This window comes from Centropristis striata, chromosome 5, assembly GCF_030273125.1.
Source record: "Centropristis striata isolate RG_2023a ecotype Rhode Island chromosome 5, C.striata_1.0, whole genome shotgun sequence".
Taxonomy (NCBI): domain Eukaryota; kingdom Metazoa; phylum Chordata; class Actinopteri; order Perciformes; family Serranidae; genus Centropristis; species Centropristis striata.
Window position 1 is genome coordinate 5,224,949 of NC_081521.1, and position 24,280 is coordinate 5,249,228.

At 37.3% G+C, this 24,280-nt stretch overlaps 1 protein-coding gene across 1 annotated transcript; it reads left to right on the top strand.

Moving 5' to 3' along the window:
- Positions 1 to 4,101: 4,101 nt before the first annotated feature.
- eif2d (eukaryotic translation initiation factor 2D) lies at positions 4,102 to 20,683 on the top strand. Its single transcript, XM_059332712.1, has 15 exons — positions 4,102 to 4,398; positions 5,159 to 5,349; positions 5,439 to 5,522; positions 5,601 to 5,691; positions 5,778 to 5,885; positions 6,629 to 6,906; positions 7,953 to 8,070; positions 8,149 to 8,194; positions 8,297 to 8,403; positions 8,525 to 8,680; positions 10,308 to 10,397; positions 13,209 to 13,304; positions 14,358 to 14,478; positions 20,283 to 20,457; positions 20,568 to 20,683. Exons 1-15 carry the CDS (start codon positions 4,343 to 4,345, stop codon positions 20,636 to 20,638), a joined length of 1,788 nt encoding a protein of 595 aa, XP_059188695.1. The 5' UTR covers positions 4,102 to 4,342; the 3' UTR covers positions 20,639 to 20,683.
- The last annotated feature ends 3,597 nt before the right edge of the window (positions 20,684 to 24,280 follow it).

Here is a 24,280-nt window from a genome sequence, read left to right on the forward strand (position 1 = left end):
TATTGATTGCAGTTTAAAAACAACAATTTCTCCACTGTGCTTGGACGGTTTCTATTTTGGAGACAACCTCTCCAGCTTTCGAAAAAACTCGTTCGCATGGGACTGAGGAGGCAGGGGTGCACAAGTCGAACCATTTCCTGAACCACCGAGGCTTCGAACGTCATCAATGACGTCACTCGCCCTAAACAACACAAGCGTCGATACGCGCTCCACCAAAGACTTCCGGGATTTCTCGACACACGCTCCGAAGCATCGGCACGATCCGACCCATCACTAGTGTTTACTCTCTGAACCCCAAGCAGTGGTGGTTCTACACAGGGGCCTCCAGGGGCCACTGCCCCTGTGAAGAAGCCCTTGGCCCCTGCTGTGGCCCCTGTGTCAAATTAATAATAACGTGATGAAAAACGATGCATGACAGAACAATTCTTCCCTATTTTTTGTTCAAACAATACCTCATTGTAGACAAAAGGAACCCAGAATATGTACATTGTTTCATTGTTTAATTGTTCAATAAAAGCTTGTGTATATATAAAATAAGATCATTATTACTGTCCTGCACTTCCAAAATATATAGAAAAAAGTAATTGTGCACAAAAACGAGAAACAAAAATGTCATTGTTGTACAAAAAAAATCGTTATTGTTGGTGAGTCTCATTGTTTCAGTGTATTTGTATCTTCCAAATATACTTAAATGAGATGTTTAGATAAGCTAAAATAAAGGTTTTGAATGCTTAAATATCATTTTTGCCGTTTTTTAATGTGGCCCTCTGATTAAACACTGACCCCTGCTTGGCCCCCACAGGAACACTGGTCTAGAACCGCCACTGACCCCAAGGCCTTTCAGGGTATTTTCAATCACTGTGGCCAAGTATTTCAGCCGTGTTTCCACTCGGGGGGAAAAGTGGCCACCGGGAAAGTCTCAGGCCACACTAGGGTTGCCAACCGTCCCTTGAAAAATGGAATTGTCCCATATTTGGAAACAAAAGCACCCGTCCCGTATTAAGATGAAAATGGACGCACTTTGTCCCGTATTACTGTGAGAGTCAAAAAATAGTCAGTAAAATGCCAATGGAAAATGAATAACAGGGCGCTTTATATGAAAACTTACGGTAAACTTGTTCCCAGGTCCCGTCCTGCTCTGTGACCAATGAGCTGACAGCATACTCACACACAACTATGACGATACAGAATACGCTCATCCCATTGGTCGAGGAGGTACTGTTGCTCGCAGAGAAGATAGAAAAATACAGAGAGGAATGGGGAAAAAGGAAACACCTGGGTGGAAAAAGTGCGCAATAACATCTATAAAGCACACTACATGGTCTGCCGGCGCTCTTTTGTCGTAGCCCATGGTGGACTGACAGACCTGAAACAACATGCTTCCAGTACTGCGGTCACGCCATCTGCACTTAAAATTTTAGCGCGCAATTACAATGAACTTTAAGGTAGGCCGTTTGTCACACAGCTGCATGACTCCAAAATAGCCATTCAACTGTATTAATGCTGCTCCAATAAAATAAGTAAATCAAATTGTTTTCAGCAAACTCCACTGTAATCTTGAAGACCAGGTCCCCATGTGTTCATTACATGAATTTCATACTTTTTTTACTGTAAAATTTGGAATTATGGAATGCCAAAATCTTCCAAAATGGCCATTCAATTGCAAACATGCTGAATTTTAAAAGCCAATAAAAGAAGTAAATCAAATTGTTTTCAGCAAACTCCAGAAGACCAGGTCCCCATTGTTATTTTGTATTAAAGTGAATTTCTGGATTATAATTTGTTGTCCATGTATTCATGTCACCAAAAAATATGCATCAAATCCAATTCAGGTTCAGCAAAATGTTAGCTTTTTACTTTCATCGGCTGCATTAACCCTTCAAACATAATAAAAGTGGTGTTCATTTGTGGAAATTATCCTATTGACTAAACACGTAAGCATCAGAAACGCGTGTGTTCCACAGAGCTTATTTTTTGCAATGATCCAAAACACAATATAAAAATCCCACAGGTGAATTCTCAGTGGATCCCATGGCGATGCTACTTCTGGGTTGGCCTAAAACACGTCATTTCGTTTGCTCTCTATACACACTCACCGCCACTGGCGTCCCTGGTGCAGCCTGTGGACTAGTTCAATGCCACTTCAATGGCTGTCATTTAAAAGAACGTAACATCAACAAACATGGATAAAGTCACATCTACAGTGGACAATGTTACCCCTTATGAGTTAGGACCATTATTGTCACACTTTTTGGTATTTGGTAATTATGAACAATTTATTAGTCATGATTCAACTGTTGCTAAACTTCCTCTATTTAATATAAAAATAAATAAATCCTGCCCCAAATTTCATTCAATGTCCTTGAATAAAAAATGGCCCAAAAGTACATTAGAAAGAAACAACAACACACATTAGCAAACAAAGGATATTGTACATTGAACGAGTGACTTGAACGTCCACTAAAGCTGTTCTCCTGAAGAAACAAACAAACAAAAAAATGGCAGATCAGTCTCCTCATCTCTTGAAAGTTTATGGAAAACGTTTGCAGCTTGCCTTGGAGATAGCCAGGTCTGGCAATGTGAGACTGGAGTACAATAACCAGGATTTTCAGGTGGGTCAATGTCAATACACATGAAAATTGGAAAATAACACAACAGTGTAGCCAGGCCAAGCCCTAAATTCCTACAGAACACACTGCCAGTTTGCAGGCTTGGTTGCAGGTTTGACGTGCATCACATGCCACCAGTGTTTGTTGCCTTATATCTTTTTCCAATTTGTCCCCAATGACAGATGGCTTGGAAATTGTATTCTTTGTGGTCCTATAACATATTATTATATACGTAGGTCAGCTAAGGCAGTAGTTCTCAACCTTTTTGAGTCGCGACCCGCAATTTAACATGCATGTTGTCCAGAATCTCACATGCATAGTTCAGATCACCCAAAAAAGAAACAAGATGACGAAAAAAGTAAACAAAATGACCAAAAAAGACACAAAATGACCAGAAAAGACAGAAAATGACCAAAAAAGGAAACAAAATGACCAAAAAAGACACAAAATGGCCTAAAAAGACATTAAATTACCAAAAACACATCAACACATGAACACTTTAACACAGTGGAGACAGAGCTGACTTCCAAAATGATTTGGCGACCCCCAGAAATCATCTCGCGACCCCAATTGGGGTCCCGACCCCAAGGTTGAGAATAGCTGAGCTAAGGTATACCCCTTCAGACTGCAGATGCATGATTGTACCCCAAGCTGTACCCTCATACTGCCTCCCTAAAATACATTTATTAATTAATGAATCAATCAATTCATTATTCTTTACTGCTTATCCCAAATTTGGTGGCATGGTTTCTAAAATACAGTGGGTTTTATTTTTCAGAGAATTATACAAGCGCTATATACAATAGCTATCACTGTCATTTAAAAAATGTTTTTAAATAATTCATTTGTCACATAAGAGATTATTTATTTATTTATTTGTCACAGCCATGTCCTCCTTATTTCCGTTGAGTGTCCCCAAATGAGTGAAACAGCGCCCCTCTGGTTAGTTAATGCACCTGAACTAATTTATACCAAAGGTAAGACAGGTGAAACTGGCCTCCATTGTTTAAAAATAGTGAAATATGAACATGCAGTCACTTTCAAGTCATTGCAAACTGGATAGTGACGTCGTTGGAAAATAATCAGATTTGCACTGCGAAGCTAGTAACACTCCAATGGCAAACATATTAATATATTCAACAATGCGAGTTTTCCAATATCCGGTTGATGTCTCCTCCGCTGTTTGTTTTTTTATTAGTAAGACTGTTTAGCTCGTATCTCTGGAGTTCTGTCAACAACAAAAACATGGACATGGATACTTCATCTGACAGACAGGAAAGGGGACTTCGATTTGTGAGTCAAATACATTTTTTTTCTCAAATGTAACTTCAAGGCCCCTTGACATATAACTAAACTATCTAACGTCAATGGTTTTACAATGAGGTGAACAATTCCCGAGGCCATTTCGGGGATGTTCACAGACATTTTCTCTGTACATGCACACACAGACAACTTTTAAAACGTGAAAAATGACAAAAACTATTTTTCTCCTCGTACGTCTATGTCCTTTGGTTCGGCCTGCGGAACAAATGTTTCCGTAACATTCCCGGGCTACAGTTTCACATCGGACATAAATATGTGTCGGACCATCATACCCAAACGAGGACTAGAAAGCCAATATAAGAAATCTGGCGTTGTTTAACAGTTAGTGGGCTGATGTAATGAAAACAGTTACATTATCTCCGAGGCGGACATGCTGATTTTGTTGCCGAAGTTGTTTATTTCCTGAGAAGATGTTTGCCAGACCGTTTCGTGTAAAATCCAACACCGCAATCAAAGGATCAGACAGGTGAGTCAGTGCTGCTGTCAGTTCAACCCAGCTGCTAGTGCTTGTCGCCATTTATTCCTAGCTACAGTGGAAGTCATTTTATTTATGAAGCTAGAGGTATATTGAAACTACTCAAAAACGTATCAGAAGGCTGTCCAGATATTAGACCTCACCTGTCGTTGCTGGAGCAACTCAGAGCTAAATTAGTTATTGTCTTAAGCTTCATGCTTGTCCATAATACTATACAGATTCAGAAATCGGCATAATGGTAGTGAGTTCGTTATATTTAACTATTCTGAGCAGATAATATCAGTTCACAATTTATCTACAGTACAATTTAGTTTGTTAATTGCTAATTATTGTACTGTTATGTTAGGATCTTTTCATGTTGTAATTAAATACAAACCAAAGCCAATATTTGAAAACGGCTGGCTTCTTCTAATACAGTCTGATGTTATGAATAGCTTCGTTATTATATTGCTGGAAAGTCCCAAATGTCAGTGCACTGGAGCTGATGTAGTCCTCCACTCAATATTGGACCAGTTTAAACAATTGTTGTCACTTGCACACAAAAACATGGTGGAAATAGGGTGGATTAAAGCAAAATTACCCTTAAGTAGTAAGCTAAGTCTCAACCATTCATGTTAAGTTAAAGACATGCAAATAGAATTTTTCTAATTAAGTTTTATACATCTTGCATCTGAAGTGTGTACACTGTATATCTGTAGGAGTTACACGCATGACATGACCCAATGACTGAGACATTTATTTTCACCTTCAGGAGAAAGCTCAAAGCGGACATATCTGCAGCCTTTCCTTTACTGTCTGCTGAAGAACTCTCTGAGCTGATCCCCAACAAAGAGGAGCTAAATGTCGTGAAGATTTATGCACATAAGGGAGATGGCGTGATACTTTATGTTCTTCATAAAAATCCACTATTCTTTGAACTGGAGAAACACATTTATCCAACAGGTAATGAGCTGTTAAGTTACATTAAAAATGACTGAGTGAATAAAATACTGTAAGGTAACTTATTACTGTGTCATATTACTTTTTTTCAGTATATGTGCTTTGGCGCTACCCTGCTCTCCTGCCAGTATTCAGAACATGGCCTCCAGTGCTGCAGAAGTTGATTGGAGGGGCAGGTACAAGATCAAGACCTAGACACATGTTTTAATACATTTACATTCATGTAAAGTAACAAATACTGTGTTTCCGCAAAGATCTCATGCTGCCGGGAGTGGTGGTGCCTTCGAGTGGTCTCCCAGATGTGCAACAGGGCAACTGCTGTTCTGTTACGTTAGTCAACAGTAGGTAAGTTAAAATAAAGGATTTAAAAAGACATCTAACACTTCCCTCACACATTTAAATGTGACACTTTTTTTGCTGGTTGACTGCAGGGCTCCTGTTGCCGTTGGCACTGCTGCAGTGTCCACAGGAGAGATGCTCAGTTTGGGTATGAAAGGAAGAGGAGTGTGTGTTCTTCACACATACATGGATAATCTTTGGTGAGTAGCTTCCATCATGCTCCAGATTTCAATTATTCATTTCTGTGAATGTCTTTGTGTAAAGGAAAGTTTGACACTTTGTTGCCAAGCATTAGATGAGTAATTTGATACCTCTCATGCTGAAGAATGGGATCAATCTTCTTTTTTAACTCTTAGCAGGAAGCAAATATGCAAATTTCCCAATTTGGTGAACTACTCCTTTAACCTTCTGAACCCCTAAACTAGACGGCAGGTTTAACATAACACTTAAATAACTTTTTTTTTAATCAAAGAAATAAACATGTCATACAATACAAGTTCCTTTTTATAAAAAATAAACTGTTTGCATTAACCAGATCCTGTAAAAACATTCAATCCTGACCTCCTAGACAACTGGGAAGCCATTGAAAGTCTCCACTGAGACCAAAAGTTCTGTGAAAATCCAGCTGGACTGCAAGCTTTACACAGAAAAGAGAGAAGAGGAGAAGAGGGGTTATTAAAATACTGTAACTAGTTCAGTATGTATGAAGACCCCATTTTTTCAGTGATTAACAAGACCTCAGTGAGTAAAATGTGACGACCTGAGACGACCTGAATGTGATTCATACATTTTAAAGCTTTTATGATGATCAATAAAAAGAAAAGAAATTGTCTTTTTCAGAGCTAATACTTTGAACTATTTAATTAGAGTCAATATTATGACATTTACAAGGTTTTAAATGTATCCTTATAGTCGAGTAAACTTATTTTTATCCTTCTTTTAGGGCTTTTGGAGACAAGTCATGTCCTCCTTCTCTACCAGATGCAGAGATTGAAGGACAGGGGGTGAATGGAGAAGAATACGAGTGTGATGAGGAAGGCGAGGAGGGAGAGGAAGAGGTTGAGAAGTGTGTTGAGGAGGAGCAGAGTCCTAGTGAAGCGGCCCCAGATCCAGCCTGCTCTGGTATTGAGGAGCTGAGTCTGGCTGAGCAGGAGGAAGAGAAGGGGGAAAAGGGCAATGAGGAAGAGGAGGAGAACCAGGGTGACCATAAAATGCTGCAAGGTACCAGACTTAGTTACACGTCCCACCATATTTATTACATTGTAGTATAAAAATTAGGGCCGGAACTCGATTAAAAAAATTAATCTAATTAATTTGAGGCTTTGTAATCAATTAATCGAAATTAATCGCATTTTAATCGCATATAAATATTTGACCTGAGAACAGTGAGAAGTAATTTTTTTCACATGGATTTTTAGTATACCATTGAATAATGACTGAATACATAAGCTTAAGCAATAAAAATATTGTTTATTTTTGTTCAAGTCCAACAGACCAGTGCAATTTTTGCCATTAAGTGTAGCAATAGCATATTTAGAAATATAGTACATTTCAGAAATTCAGGTAGCCTATAGGTAGGTAGACCTTCTGTAAACTAGAATACTTTGGTTTTTTAAGTAAAACACAATACTTTCAAGTACATTCAGAACATTGGAAACCCTGACTATTAGAAAATATCTCTCTGTTGCGTCAGAGGCCAGAACACACTTTGTTGATTTACCAACAGCTGGTTTAAAAAAAATCAAATTAATTTCGGTCCATCCATTAGTTTTTTGGAACAAAATGTCCCATCATCCTTTCGTTCATGTTCCCTGTGGTTTGTTGTTGTCTGAACTCATCAACACTAGTTGGTGCTCCAGTATAATCGGTCCGCCTGGAACTCATCCAGTGAGAAACGCTCCGCGGTGCAAAAATAAGTGCGATTAAAATGCGTCAATTTTTTTTAACACGTTAATTTTTGTGTAATTAATTAATCTTAGATAACGCGTTAAAGTCCCGGCCCTAATAAAAACGAATATTTTACAAGTGCTAACTGCAACAGTGTACCAAAAAAGCTTTTAATAAAACTCAGAAACCCCATAATCCCCAATTTGCATCAAATTGATTTAATGCTTGCAGGGCATGCTTGGTTACTGTCGTCACATATGGTTGTGTTTTGTGAACTCAACTGGATAGTGAGAATTGAATTGAATAGAATCGAATGTGGCAAATGGGAGCCTGTTCAGAGAGAAGAGGATGTGACCCAGGTCATACGCTGATTTTCACAGAGACAATGGACGGCCTGCTGCTGCAGTGTTTTCTCCACGCTCTCAAGAGTAAAGTGAAGAAGTCGGAACTCCCCCTGCTGACAAGTACATTTCTGCGCAACCACATGTTCGCCTGCTGGTAAAGAAAAGCTCATGTTTTAAGACGTGCAGAAGTGGAATTAAATTTTAGTACTCAAAACATCTTGTATTATTTCAGCCCAACTGGAAAACAACTTGATATTAAGAAATCCAGCTATAAAAAGGTAATTTGGATGTCCCGAGTATTAAATTCTACAGACATAAATAAACTGTAACGTTTCCATCTGCAGGGATTTATTATGAAATGTTTTTTTGTCTTTCAACAGCTGTCCAAGTTTCTACAGGCCATGCAGAAGCAACATAACCTTGTGCGAGTGAAAGAACTGACCAAGGGTGTTGAGAGCATTGTGGAGGTGGACTGGAAAAACCCAGAGTGAGCCGAGCCCTGCCTCAATTTAAAGAAATTCTTGGTTGAGATTCAAACTCACAGCTTGCCCATACTCAGACTGACTATCTCTTTGTTTCTCCTTTTTTATGATATTAACACTTTGTAGACTGCGCTCCTTCAGAGTTCCGCAGGAGACAGATGTTGTAGCGGCTCCGGTTCAGGATGGAGGGGAAGGAGATCCTCCGTACCATCCTCCTGAGATCACAACTCTGTACTCGGTGTCAGCTCGACTGGAGCCTCTCTTTCTGGATGCACAAAAGAGGTGTGTGTGTGTGTGTTTTCCTAACCCAGACTCTTTATGCATCCACATATTTGTAATGGTTGAGGCAGTAGGAGGACATAACAGGGAGAGTTTGTGTATCCACAAGCATTTCATTATCTCAGCCAACTCCAGGGGGGTGTTTTGTATCTCAGCTCCGCTTCTGGACTTCCTGGAAGGGGATAAAACAATTTTGCCATTACCAAGGTTATAATAGTTTTGGATTTTTCATTAGTTTTAGTTTTAATTTCGTTGTGAATTTTTGTTTTCAAATTCAGTTAGTTTTAGTTAGTTTTTAGAGTGAGTTTTCTAGTTTTAGTTTAGTTTTTAGTTTTTGAAAATGCTTAGTTTTAGTTTAGTTTTTATTAGTTTTAGTGTTAGTTTTAGTATTTTGTAATGGGCTATGTGTTGGGTGCGAGATTCAAAGTGGTAATAATAAATTTTGCCTTTATTTCCTTTTGGTTTATCATCTCAGCCCCAATAAGGTTATTAACTGTTTTGAATTTTGGTTTGAGTGTAGACATCCCAGTCTCAGTAAACATATTTACCATGTGTTGCATGTTCAAATAGAAACACTGAATTATGAATGAAAAAAGTTGACAAAAACGAAAACTAAGGACATTTGCACAATAATTTTAGTTAGTTTTAGTTAGTTTTGTAACCACGCAATACAGTTTCAGTTATCGTTTTTTTTGAAAACTCTAGTTTTTATTTTTATTTCAGTTAACGAAAATGTTTTTTCAATTCTAGTTTTCGTTATTTCGTTAGTTTTCGTTAACTATAATAACCTTGGCCATTACACAAAACGTTTGGTCATTCCCTGTATGATTGTGAATTATTTTGCAATTTGCAATACCAGTCAAAATAATCACAATAAGATATTTCTTTCCATATCATGCAGTCCTAGCCATTATTAGTTGTGTTATTTACACAGGCATTATTTCACTGAAGACATTTTAACATGTCACAGTAGAACAAGCACATATGTGGAAATGTGGTTATGGACATGGGGTCATTTTTCACTTTTATGGTTAATTTTTTCCGGTCAGTATATCTAGACTGTGTTACACGTCTGGCTTACTAAACACATCTGGGCAGCTAATTTCCTATTATATGCTTCATAATTTACCTATATACATTTCCAGAACTCTAAATTCCCCCTCACCTCAAAAATGCATTTTTCATTAGTTAAAAACTCAAAGGTAGGAGTAGATTTAGTTGGGTAATAAAGTTTTATTCCGAGCATGCAGAGTGTTTTTATTTGTTTTAAATCATTTCTGGAAGAGAAATTAGCTTCTTAAACAGCTATTTTCATGTTTTGAGTGGTCTCGTAATGGATGTATTTTTAAGATCCCTGTAAGAAAGCCTTTGCAAACCAACTCAGGCTATAAATAATGTGATATAATATGGCATTAGAGCCTTCTATATACTTTTCCCTATAAAAATGAACCTTAAACAGAGAAAATAAACAAATACAAATAGTCTGTTTTGCTTACTTGGTGTTTTTGCTTTTGCAACATTCAGTAGCATTACAAAAGTCTTTAATAACTCTATAAGCTGAAGATGCATTGGTATATTTATCCCATGTGGACATGGATTCTTATACTTGTGTGCTGTAATGCCTCTACAGGAAAGGAGCAATACTGCAGCCTGCTGAAGTGAGACATATTATCACAGAGTATGTGAAGAAGAATGAACTGGTGGATGAAAATAATAAAAAGTAAGTAGATGCTTAAAAACCAAAGAAGATATTTCATTATTATTTAACCCTCTATGGTACGCATTATGATGCCAGTTAGAAAAAAATGTTTGGAGTGTTTTTTTTTGTCTCAAAATAGACTAAATAAATATAATGTGAAGAAATGTTATAATTCTTTTTTTTGGGGGGGTTTGTTGCCCGTAAGCAACACTGTACCATAACGGTGCACATGTGAAAAAGAACATTTTAAAAATAATTTTAACATAATTTATTTAATAAACATGTGTAAAAGATTCAGTAGATTCAACAGGGTACAATACATAACATTTTAAATTTAAAATTAGAAAAGGAACTTTTTTAACCAGTTTCTTGCCTGAAGGCAACATTTTGCCATTGAACCAACGACTCATTGAAATGATTATCTTGAACAGTCTAAGTGTATGAAACTATCAAAAATGAAGGTTTACTCACCTATCAGTAGGAATATATTTTTTCCAGATGAAAAAGGCCTACGAAATTAAGTTTTGAGTGATTTTTTCGGGCGCAAAATGGCAAAGCTGTTTCCTTTGGAAAAGTCTGCAATATAGTGTTTGAATATGGCCTCCTGGAGGTCATGTGACAAATTAAAGCATTGCTATTGGTTCCCTATACTCTTCCCTCTTTTTTAAAGTATCGCATCACTCAAAAACATGCATTATAGAAATTTGACAGGCCAAAAATGGGGATGTTGCCTGAGGGCAACACCGTACTATAGAGGGTTAAACTTAACCATTAAAGTTCCCTTGAGATTAAAATATATATTTTTTCATAGAAAGTCCTGGCATAGACATGCAGCTGTATAAGTATAGTAATGTTCATGTATTTTTTCTCAAGTACATTAGTGTGTTTTTTAGTGTTCTACAGCTGCAGTAGCTTGTTGAGAAGCCGTCCAATAAGGCAGTGTTATTTATATTTGCTTATTATCGATTTATTGTTATTTTGTCACTTAAAAACAAATCTGAAATGGAATTTGTTGTCTAACAGCACTATTAAAGTCACAATTTTGATATATGTTATGGAGATGAGAACAAAAAAGGCAGATGGTTATTTGTTTTATTTATTATTTTGTTGCTTAAAAACAAATCTGAAATGGAATTTGTTGTCCAACAGCACTATTAAAGTCACAATTTTGATATATGTTATGGAGATGAGAACAAAAAAGGCAGATGGTTTTTTGTTTTTATTTATTATTTTGTTACTTAAAAACAAATCTAAAAAATACTTTTTGTTAAACAGCACTATTAATGTCACAATTTTGATATATGTTGTGGAGATGCAATGAAAAAGGCAAATTTGTGTTTCTGTAAGCAGAAAAGGTGTTAAGTTTATTCATTTAAAAATAAGAAATATCATAAGGTCCACTTGGTCTGTGGTATACCCCCCATAATTTTCCTTTTTTAAGGATTACTGGGTCTGGGTTCTTATGGGATAAGAAAAAAAAGAGGGGAACAGACTACAATATTACTACAATATAAACCTTCTCATTTAACAATGGAGTGCAGGTGTAAAATCTTTATATCCAGAATATCAGTTTAAGCACCACAACTCCGTTGCCAAGGCTTTCAAAGTGGTTTTAAACCTTCTACACTCAGGGATAGCAGGCCAGCAGCAGCTGCCAAATAGAAGTGATCACCATCCGAAAGCAGGGAACTTGGAGATTAATGTCAGATGCAGCGCTCTGTCTGGTTTTTCTAGTCATAAATCTGTAATGAACATTCTGTTTTGGTTAGGCTCCTAAATGTTAAAAAGTCATAAGTGCTAGATTATCATGACTGGAGAATATGAAGGTCATTTCCATATTCGATTATGTCTTCAAAGTTGTTTAAGCATTTTCTGAGTTGATAGAAACGACACAGATATGGTGCCACATTTAACCGTTTTTGACCACTTTGGAAGCGACGATGACAGATTATTTTAACAAAGCCCGTTGACAGAAAGCTGGCCGAGGATGCTGGCACCCTTAAGGAGTTGACGAGGTTAAAGCATTCAAAGAAATCAAATATTAATTTATTCCAGTCTGACTGTGCTGCAGAATACATAAAGCTCTTTTCTGATCAACGTAGAAATAATGGATTCAGGAAAAAAAAAAGGAAAACAGAAAAAAAAATCTGCTCTGTCGTCAGAATTCTGAGATAATTGTCTCATTAATTCAGAAACAGAGCAGAGCTTTCTTTTTCCTTAAGTGACTACTCTGTGAAACATAAATACATAATTGGGGTGGGAGCTCCCCAAGAATGGATCAGGCCATACTACCCGGGAGCACAGCTCACAGTTGTGAGTCAAGACTTTAATAAGATGTAACAACCTCGGGCAATGACGTAGGTAAAAGAAATGTTTTAGTTTGTCGGTGACTAAGAGGTTTCCATCCCCCACTCAAACTCAGAGTGCAGGTCAGCTGACATCAGAGGAGGAAGTACCTCTGTAATTCAACAACACTGAGGACTTAGATCTCAGTTTGAGTTAAAACATTACCTCTGTGCCAGTTTTTTTTGGCTGCAGTGGTAAAAGGTCATCCTTCTCGGCCACAGAACCAATAAAGAGTTGACCCCAGACCATGTGATGCTATAATTGGCTAAAATGCTTAAAATGAGATTTAGTTCCAGAAGAGACTTCTCATGTTCCCTTTTAAGCTGAGGAATCGTGTATCTTCTGATGCACAACTAATTGATAATGAGGGCTGGGACAAATTGGATAACTCCTGCCATGCAACTGGCATCGCTTAACAAGGCAGCATGTTTCCTGTTGAGTGCCATTTATCCATTGTATGAGATATTTTTTTTCTGCTCTCAACAGCTATGTGAACATAAACCCCATTCTGTGTGACTGCTTGCTGGAGAAATCAGAGTACCAGGAGGTCGAGGCTCTCAAGTGGGACGACCTCTTTAGCAGGTAAAGACTCGTTTTTTTTTTCTTCTCTTTTAGGAGATCGTAAACAGCATCAAACATAAATGTTTTTGAAGCCGACGAGTTGTACCCATCTTGTACCCCAATCCGGACCACATGTCTGTAGTCGTTTCACATTTGGCACGTCTGTATCTGCATTCCTGTGGCAGGCTATAATGCCAAAACAAGTCAGTTCAATTAGGAAAAAAGGAGATAAATTGAGCATGATAATCATTAATTGCAACATCCATCAAACCAACATGTGAATACCCTGCAATGTGGGCAGGAGGACAGTTGGCATTTTGATTTCAAGATTAAAACAGGATGAATTAATCACCCTATTGCAAATCAATGATCTGATCTGTAAACAAAAATTATACAGCTGCACTAAAGTCCCACACATCTGGGTTGTAACCGCTGTTGTAAAATCACAAGATACACTTATAAAGAACCAGGACACAAACCATTATGTTTTTAGTTCTTTTTGCCTTGAGAAAAATCCACTTTTCTCAGTGTTTAGGTACAAAGACTTTAATTAAAAAAATAGTTTTGCAGGGAATTAATATAAATCTCAGTGTGTGTTTGTGGTACTGGTCGGTTAAAAGACAAAGACCAGCCTTTATTTTGTCGCCCCGTGGGTGCCATTAAATATTCCATCTGTCATCGCCTGGTGGAAATAATGATAAACATTAATCCCACGTGTTTCTTTTTAAGGTTTATTTGATGATTTGTTCTGGTGTTGTCTTCAAGTGATGTCAGAATTTGTCATTATAAAGACAATGCTCGTTGAAAGATTCCACATCAACAAGATAATTGAATCTTGTTGATGAGGAATCTTTCAACGAGCACTGTGAAAGATGCTCAAATATTAAGGACCGTCCTGAAAACCTTTTTTTTTTTATTTTCACCTTTTTGTGCTCTATGTAAAAAAAATGAACAAAGTATCAACATTCCAGTTTTTTGCTGATTATATGCTCTACATTACTACCCAAGTTTCCATGTCAGTTGCTACTATCTACCTGTTGGTGTAAGTTTAATGTTGCCACCTCATTTTCACAGGACGTTGGGAAGAATGCAGGAATGCTATCAAGTTGTGTTCCCTGGTCAAGCACCCATAAAAAAGAAGGGCCACATCGAGCCCATAGACATCTCTGTTGCTTCTCGAGGCTCCAATAAGAAGGTGACAACTTTTTCTACAATCTCATAAATTTCTACTTGTGAATTAGCAGGGATTTGTAAAAAAAAAAAATGTTCACAAATTGGCATATTTACAGTTTAAGAAGAATCTACAGTAGTGGTCGACCGATACAGGTTTTTTAAGGCCGATGCCGATACCGATTATTTTGACATCAGTCTTAACCGATCCCTGATATGTGCTGCCGATTTTTTTTGGGGGGCTGATTCTTGAAGCCGATATTGCCTTTTCTCCCTCCATTTACATGATAAAAATGACACATTGATAACAAATGTTACACAAGTCTCAATGTAAACAGAAAAAGAAACATTTTTTAACACAACAAACAAAACATATTAACAGTTGGATAGCAAACAATGTGTATGTTGTTCTAGGCCTGGAGGTGGTGGCGCCTCAGATGATCCACATATTTGATGTGTTTTTCTTTTTTCCGGTATCAGCAGCAGCTCACCAGAGAATGGCAGATGTTGCACCGAGCTAACCCAAACCCTAATTGACCAGCAAACGCACGCACATATCGGCCGATGCCGATACAGTTAAAAAAAGCTAACAGCGGCCCGATATATCGGCCGGCCTATATATCGGTCTACCTCTAATCTACAGATATGGTACAAGCCCTGCGAGGCTATACTTACAATCCAGATTTCAAAGGATTTGAACGCTATGGAAAGTGTAACTTAGTTAGTTAATTAGTTGCTTTATTGTCTCCCTTAGTAGAAATTTGTTGTGGACACAAGCGAATGTCACATGTTCACATATAGCACATCACAACATAACAAACAACACAAACACAAAAATAACAACACAAAAAACAAACGCACACAGAACGAAGTCTGTTTACATGTCACATATATTAATATCAGCACAGAACACACACACTCTTCATTTGCACTATTGCACATGCTCTTCCTGTTATGTACCCATTGAAATCCTTGAAAATGCTTGAATTTAAATGTAGTATTTTCAAGGGTTAAAAAGTGCTTGGATTTTGGATAAAGTGCTTGTAAATGCTTGAAATGCTTACTGCAGTTCTCTTGCAATCTGACTATATCCATCTATAGACTATAGATAATCACATGTTCAATGTAAAAAATAATGAGTAGCCTATCTGGAATGAAGACCGTTCCTCCTAAAAGTGTAACATCATCGCTGTTGGTATGATTAAGTGAAATCTCCCCCTTTTAGTATGTAAGTAGTCATCTAAAACATGCACTTTACAACAGGTGTAAGATACTGGAAAAGCTTGAAAATTGGCCTAGAAAGTCCTTGAAAAATGCTTGAATTTGACCACTGCTAAAGTGTATGAACCTTGTAGTTAATGCAGTTAATACTTTAATAGAGATAGGTATAAAGGACAGTTTGTATCTATTTAACTTGCAGTTTGGTACCCTATAACTTTTTCCTGAAGGCAACAGCTCATATTCCGCCACAGTTTACAATGGTAAAAATGTGGGTCCCTCAAGAAAAAGCTTGGGAACCACTGTTCTAGAGTTTGCTGTTGTGCTTGTGTAGCATCTGGCTAAAACATGACTGAAGAATATTGATGGCATCTGGCATAAAGGACTTTTTAAATAAATTTTAGTTGCCAGAGGTACTATTTATTGCCTCCCAGAGCTTAGGAGCTCAACTGGCTGAATAATGGTATGGGAGCAATCTGCCAGGGTTCTCCTCGCTTTTCTTCTTCGTCCTTTCAGTATTTAATTGGGTCAAGGGCATCTGGCAACTATTGTTTGCCGTTAACAGAATCTTAGAAAGCTTATTCCTGGATCTACAGTGTAAATGGCCACACCAGGCAGGAAGCAAAGCAGTTAAACACTCTCAATGATGGCTTTGAGGCCACAACGTTTCCTTAGGAGGAGCTGTGAACATCTTTTTAAAGATTTATTCTGTATTTTCACAGCTCACTTTGAAGTCCAAAACTGTGCCGAGGTATAAAAAGTCATCCACAGTTTCAACTTGTTGGCCATCTAGTGATGGCCAACAATGAATGAATGATTCAATATTTTGACTTGGCAACATTAATTTCTATCTGGCTGTCGTATGATGAATGATTCAATATTTTGACTTGGCAACATTAATTTCTATCTGGCTGTCGTGACACCATGTTCAGGGAGAGCCTTAGTGTGCACTAGGTAGGCTGCTTCACCAGATTCTTCTCAATAGGTGCAAATTCATTAGTAAAAAAAGAGAATGAGTCAGGGAAAAACACACAACCATGAGGGCAGCCTGTTCTCACAGTGCGAAAAAGAGTGAGCTAACAAATTTATTAGGGGGTTCGTTGTCTGAGGACCATAAATATCTGGAATACTCTCGTTGTTGAGATATTATAGTGTTGATCTAAGTGGTGGACTGACACTGAATTTTAGCCTCTCTAGCAGCGTGCCTCTAGGGAGGGCAGAGTGATAAATTAGATGATATATATATATATTGACTATGAAACATTTTACTGTTTCCACCTGTTTGTAAAACTTGATGAAACTCTGAGAGACATCATTAGCTTAGTTACTTAGCAGGAGTGGTCTCCAGTAAAGGAATTTCGTGCCAATGTTAACTCTTTTATTTTGTTTTTTATATCACTTTTATTGTTTCATGCCAAATTGGTTTTCGTGCCACGAGCAGGTGGTTTGGGTGGTGATTCACCTGCCAAGGTACCTTTGCGTTTACTGTGTCACTAACTGGGGGCTGTACCTTCAACATTATTGACTTTTCTGTCCTTTCTCTGAACTACATGTGTTATTACATACAGCTGGTTAGCATGCTCATTTTAATAGATAAGCTGCACATGGACATCTTTGATAGAACATCAAAACTGTTACTTATTCACATGCTGGCCATGTCTTACACATTGCGCCTTACCTCATAATGGAGCCTGATGAAAGGAGATTAGCTCACCAATTTTATTAGGGTTCATTCTTTAGGGACCATGAATATCTCCAACATTTCATGACAGTCTGTACTCCAGTTGTTGTCCCTAGGGACACAACGCCGGCAAAATCAGAGAGGTAAATTAGCTGATTTTACTGTTTCCATCTGTTTGTAGTCATAATAACTACTGAAACTATGAGAGCCGTTCAGGATAACACTGCTATCCTATAATCATGTGTGGCATTGACCTGCAGTTGACATTAAAATTTACCTTAATTCTATAGACAATAGTAGTACAGTATTGGTGGGTCTGTTTTTCTTAATAGTAAACATTGGATGTTACCAGTCAACAAGATCTCCAACCTCAACGATAGAATAGAACGTTAGTCACCACCACCCAGAACAAAGCAAATCAAAATAACTTTATTTATCCCTATGGGGAAATTCAGTTAGTACGTTAGCTCTTCTGTAAATTATTGAAGAATGAAACAGCCTTATGTCTGTAGGAGCGAAGGACTTTTAAATCTCTCCGTCCTGTAACAGAGAGAGAGGAGCCATCCACTGCTGTTTTTGGTCCATAAAGGTTTTGTGTAGCAGATGAGCCACTATTTCAAGATGACCTCGAACATCTTGACAGTGCATCTCTCCAACACCTCCTCCAGTGTGTCCAACCTGGCTCTGATAAAACGGATAAAAGTTAAAACATATGCAGCATCTTACTACAGATGTCAAGAGATCAGAGCTTCCTTAAGAAAAAGAGGTGGCTCTGCTTCTTTTTGTAGAGAGCGTCTGTGTTTAGGGACCAGTCCAATTTATTATCCAGGTATACATATATAGATACTTATAACTTGGCACCACCTCCATGTCCACCCCACTGGTATTCGCTGGCTGAAGGGGGGCTTGAACCTGCTGAAATCCATGATCATTTCCTTAGTCTTTGAGGTGTTCAGGAGGAGATAGTTCTTGTGACAATAGCAGTGTCGTCTGATAACTTCTGGATGTGGCAGGACTCAGAATATTTGAAGTCCGCTGTGTACAGTGAGAACAGGAATGGAGCCAGAACAGTGCCTTGTGGAGCCCCTGTGCTGCTCATTAATGTCCCAGAAACACAGTTCCCCAACCTGACATACTGTGGTCTTCCTGTCAGGTAGTCTGTGATCCAGGAGATGAAGGAAAGATCCACTTCCATCTCTGTGAGCTTGTTTTTGAGTATGTTGGGTTGGATGGTGTTGAATGCGCTTGAAAGATCAAAGAACGTGATTCTCACATAAGCACCAGTTTCCTCCAGATGAGCAAGGGCACGGTGGAGCATGTAGAGGACAGCATCGTTCACTCCGATGTGTTGTTTGGATGCTGCTTTGGAGGAGAAGGTGAACATGCAACGTTCTAAAATAGCACACACGTCATTATACACGTACGGTTTGCAATTGTAAAAGCTGCAGTTTCTGTCAATTTCGGCAACAAAACCACTGACCTAGGTTTAGGGCAAAAAACTTCCTGGTAAGGTTTAATCAGTAAATAAATGTACGTAAAAGCCAGAAGTGAAATAGTTATGAGGATGACGTGAGCCACGGAAGTTACATAAAAAACGTGACTTACAAACTGTGAGCTTTTGTTTTCAAACGTAAATATGAGTCGTATTTTGCTGCCTGTACAAACAACCTATATTGAAGTTTTTGAGGGGAGACAAGTCAAGAAGAAATGTCGCAAGTTCAATAGTTAATATTTAAATAGATAATAGTTAATTTTCTGAATGTCTAAATAGGCCTGTCATCATGATTACTTAGTGTTGGACGATATGTTGTCCCAGAAATAATTGCGGTAAATGACATTTATTACTAATTTTCAGACCATTTTATGCCACTGATATAATGATAAATATAGTAGCACAATAGTGCAAGAAAGCCATTGAAAGAGTAATTCATTTTTAGACATTGGAATTCCTAATGGAAAAAATAAAAATAAATATTAATATCCTTAAATAAATTAATAAGTAAAACCCACAAACTTCAGCAATAAATAAAATGGGCCCTCTGCTAATAAAAACACTTATAATAAATATTATTCAGTCATTCATTCCTTAACAGGCAATTTACCAACCAATCTGTCTTAATTACAATGACAAAACAAACCCCAACAACACATCTTCACCTCCCCCATCATCACCATTATTATCCACCAGTCCTTCTCTCACACAAAAACGCACCAGATTAAGAGAAATAAAAGAGAACAGAAGAGACACATAAACCAAATACCCCAAACCAGGTGTAAGTTCAAAGGCACCATGTTTTTTGTCTACTCGATGCTTATAAAACCCATGTGGCTATTACTCGAGTGCCTATTATCTTCAAATAAAATCAAATTTTCCTTTTTTTTTTTTTCTCACAGTGTGAAATAATGTCTTCCTGTTCATCTAGCTCTGTCCAGGTCTTAAAATCTTTTCCGGAAAAACCTGCTGTTTGTTAGGGCATCATGTTGGCTAAATAATTGGTGACATTCACATCTAATCAAGCACATGTGAAAAAACACAACAGCCAATACCGTATGATATATGAATGTTCTGGATATGGATGTACATGCCACATAACCTCATTATGGAGATAGATGAAAGGAGAGGGGTTTATTCTCTGGTGACCATTAACATCTCTGCAAAATTTCATGGCAGTCCATTCTCTAGTTGTTGAGATATTTTGGTGTGGACCAAAGTGGAGGACCGACAGTGGCATCTCTAGAGACGCACCACTAGCACTGTGATAAGTGATAAATTAGCTGATACGTGTTCTGACCGTGGAACATTTTACTGTTTCCATGTGTTTGTACGAACCACATGCAGTATCTTGTTACTCAACGGCTGACATATGCATGATACAGATGTGTTAGTGGCAAGCTATTATTGATATATTGTTTCCATATGCCACCTGTAGGTGACTCTAATAAAAAACCTTGATGTGTACGGTTTGGATCCTGCAGTCGTGGCCACTGCTTTGCAGCGCAGAGTCCAGGCCAGCGCTGTTTTACAGCCCATCCCTGGGTCCAAGGACAAGGTCTTGGTCCAGATCCAAGGCAACCAGATTCATCAAATCAGCAATTTGCTGCTAGGTTTGAAACTAAATCCTTACGACATCTAACAATTTCTCTCAATAGTTTTTCTAAATTGCTTTATTTGTTCAAATGAATTCAGTTTGTCTAATCTTTTCTTTCAATTTCAGATCATTATCAGATTCCTCGCAAGTATATCCAAGGGCTAGACAAAGCCCCTAAGGGCGGAAAGAAGAAGTAACATTTCAACTTTCATTTATTCATGTAATAAAGCTGGTTTACTGTCCTCTTCTGAAGTTTTATGAATGAAAATTGCTTTGCTGTGTTTTGTTCTACTGATTTGGATTGCATTGCTTCCCTGATCAGTTTCTGATGCTGAAGAGAACTTTTGGAGAAAGCTCTTCTTACAGGTTTAGACACTATAAAATGTGTTTGTCCAGTTTAATGCTGAGCAGAGCTGCAATGATCGCCAACTATTTTGTGAATCAATTAATCATTCAAGTAATTTTTGCGCAAAAAAAGCCCAAAAAGGACTGAAAAGGTCTTTTTTTTAACATATTAAACTGAATACAAAACACACTTAAAGAAGCTGGGATGGACATTTTCTCTATTTTCTGTCATTTTACAGACCAAATAATTAATAGAGAAAATAAAAAATCATTTAAATGATAATAAAATAAAACTATCAAGTTCCAGCTCTAATGCCATCCAAAAAAACCCTTTTTTTTTTCAATTAAGTTGACTTGCATTCTCCAATGTTAAGGTGATTCTATTTTTCCTCTTTTTCAAAATCAAAAGGTGCTTTGTTGAACATGTGTCACCTGTTGATGTTACCATATGAACTTGAGCTTTTAACATTTTATTGAATGTTGTGGTTTGGAAGGAATGGTTTCTGTAGTATATACACAGGATATAAACAATTTTGAAAAATGACATTTTGAGAGCTTTTAAAAAAAGTTTTTTTTTTAACATTTTATGCCACGTTTAGACAGTAGAAAGCCACAAGATGACAGGAATATAGCGAAGAGAGAGAGAGACAGGGAATGATACCGTTTTGAAACAAGCCACTTTAAGGTCATGGTGGTCACTGTTACGTAGTGGAATAAATGGAGCGACGCCTGCGAGCTAGTTCAGGCAGGCAACTCTAGCTGTGCTGCCATACACATGACATGCCCCACTCCTCATACATCCCCCACTAAAACACACCCTCTATCCAATCTGTCGCTCTATTTAACCCTTTGATGCACAACATGGGTCTAAAAGACCCGACAGTTTTTATGTTCTATATCTTTGCAATAATTCATCATTCAGTATTCCAGGTTTTCCTCATTTAGTTTGTTTTTGATCATCATACATCCTAATTTTTATGTTTTCCATTATTAATTTGTGAATAAAATCCCTTTTTCTGTCACTACTCTTCTAATACACAACATGGGTGAAAAATGACCCATATCCATTTTTTTAGCTCAGTAGCTTGTTAAGCTAACTTCTTGGCTAAGTATTTAGATAAGTAGCTTGCTAAGCTAACTTCTTAGCTAACTTCTTGACTAAGTAGCTAGCATAGCAAGCTACTTAGCCAAGTAGTTAGCTATGTAATAAAACAAAAGCTTTTTTTCTTCATAAATTATGAGAAGCAAAATGAAAATAATGATCTGTTGTTATCAAAAACAAGATATGTAAAAAAAAATATTTACAATATTCAATCATAAAATAAGTTGATATCAAAAGATAGAGCACAGCAACACACAGCAAGCAATAAATAACATGGGGAATGAATGCAGGTCATTTTTGACCCATGTTGTGCATCAAAGGGTTAAGATGAGAGTAATCCTCGCTCTCCTCTGCCTGCCTATGCTGCTGCTACATCTGTACTGCTGCTTGCTTTCTCAGTCCCACCACCACCCCAGCATCCACCTGTAGGCTCCGACTGGGGGATTTATTGCATCACTCCTCAATACCTCATGTAACTGCTGAGGAGTGATTAAGTCGGAGCCTAGACGCCACATCTAATCTATTTTTTTATTTTCCAATAAGCACACTTTGTATCATGTGAGGAATTAATTTATCTTAACTAGCACATTTCAGGACATGCAGTTCTTGTTCCTTTACAACAGTAATCAAAATCAGGATTTTATGATATTAACAAGCTAAGCTAAGCTAATAAGGACATGCAGTTCTTGTTCCTTTACAACAGTAATCAAAATCAGGATTATATGATATTAACAAGCTAAGCTAAGCTAATAAGGACATGCCGTTCTTGTTTCTTCAAAGTGCCCAAACAAAAAAAACATGGAAACAATAAAAAGTACCAGTGTTTTAAACCACCCAGTGTGTCTTCAGGGTCAGTAACGGGTGTTTATCATTTGTTATTGTGGCTTTGATGATGCTATAATGGTAAAAGATGGAATTGTTTTCCTGCAGACAATTAAGATTTGTTTTTAGTCCTGTCTAGTTGTACCTCTCCTGTTTGTTGTTACCAGATGAGAGAAGATCTGAGTGGATACAGGTACTACACATCTGAGTCTCCATGTGTTTTCACAATGTACTTGTAACAATTAGCTCAATACGCAGTAGCAAGTGGTGCAGATTTCTTTACCCAGGGTTTCATCACTTACACTTTGCTCCTTCTGCTGCTTTATACATGGCATTTGCCTGAAAGGCAGGTACAGAAAACAAACAATATATTCTTTTTTACTTTAAATCATTTAATTGTCTAAAAATGCTTATTTCAATGCTATTAAGGGTATAAACTCTTACTCTCTTTGACTTTTTGGAATAAGGGACTCTGAATCACTCAAAGTTTATTTATAGAGCACATTTAAAAACGACCTCAGTTGACCAAAGTGCTGTACAGTTATTAAAATACAATAAAAATCATACACAAATATAGCAATAAATGAAAACAATAAAAAATAGTAATAAAAACTCAATCTAAAAACCAAGTTAGAGTTAAAAAAGAAAATGAAAGAGTAGAAAGTAAAAAAGCCAAGGATTCTTGCCTAGGTGGGACTGAACCCCAAGGAGAATAAATATGTTTTAATAATGTTTTAAAGTGCTCAACAGACTGTGCAGCTCTGGAAAGGTAGGCTGTTGGGAAAAAGGCTGGGACATTGGCTAAAATGTAACGTATGTCCCATTAACATAATGGGATAATTTGCTATTCCTTTGTAGACAAACAAATGCATGTTCAAACAGACACTTTATTGTTATAAATATAAATTCTGAATTTGATGCATTCTGTTTTTGCCCATCTGTTTTTGAATTGTGGCTTGTATCATTATTGAGTGGCATAAATTGTTGTTGGTTAGTGCTGTCTTTGGAGAAATGGTAGCCTATGTTTCTGAGTTTGTAAAAAAAAAAAAAAAAAAAAAGAATTATAAAGTAATGAATGGAAATTCAGATGGGTACTTACTTACTCAATATAATGACTTCCTGATTGCAGTCCTGCACCGTATATAGTAAAAATATCATTCAGTGAGGCATATCATCCATATATGGTCCTTAACCAAAAATACCATAGATTTATATATCCAATATTTATTTTTATCCACATGAAAAAAATAGCAGGAAATGAATTCTGAAATTCAAACTACCATGTCAAACACTGGTAATGTGTGTCAGGATTGTTTACATAGAGGAAAGGCCATTTCCCTTGTTTAATAGAGACAGACTGAGTTAAACGGCAATAAAGAAACTATATTGTAAAAAGTTTTATGGAGTCTTTAATTAAAGGTCTTGTTGTCTGCCGGTTATGACTGCAGTGGGATAATTTCCTCTTTATCTTGGCACCGGGAAATGGCACCTACCTAAACGTCCCCAAGGACAACTTGTCAGTAAATGGTTTTAATAAAGGCACTAGCACATACACACACTGGCTAGATTT

What these genes read in the sequence shown, in the direction of transcription:
- eif2d (XM_059332712.1), top strand. Translation starts at nt 4,343, where the DNA reads ATGTTTGCCAGACCGTTTCGTGTAAAATCCAACACCGCAATCAAAGGA. An exon ending in TGACCATAAAATGCTGCAAG is followed by an intron (nt 6,907 to 7,952) that starts GTACCAGACTTA and finishes TGATTTTCACAG; the next exon opens with AGACAATGGACGGCCTGCTG. An exon ending in AACCACATGTTCGCCTGCTG is followed by an intron (nt 8,071 to 8,148) that starts GTAAAGAAAAGC and finishes GTATTATTTCAG; the next exon opens with CCCAACTGGAAAACAACTTG.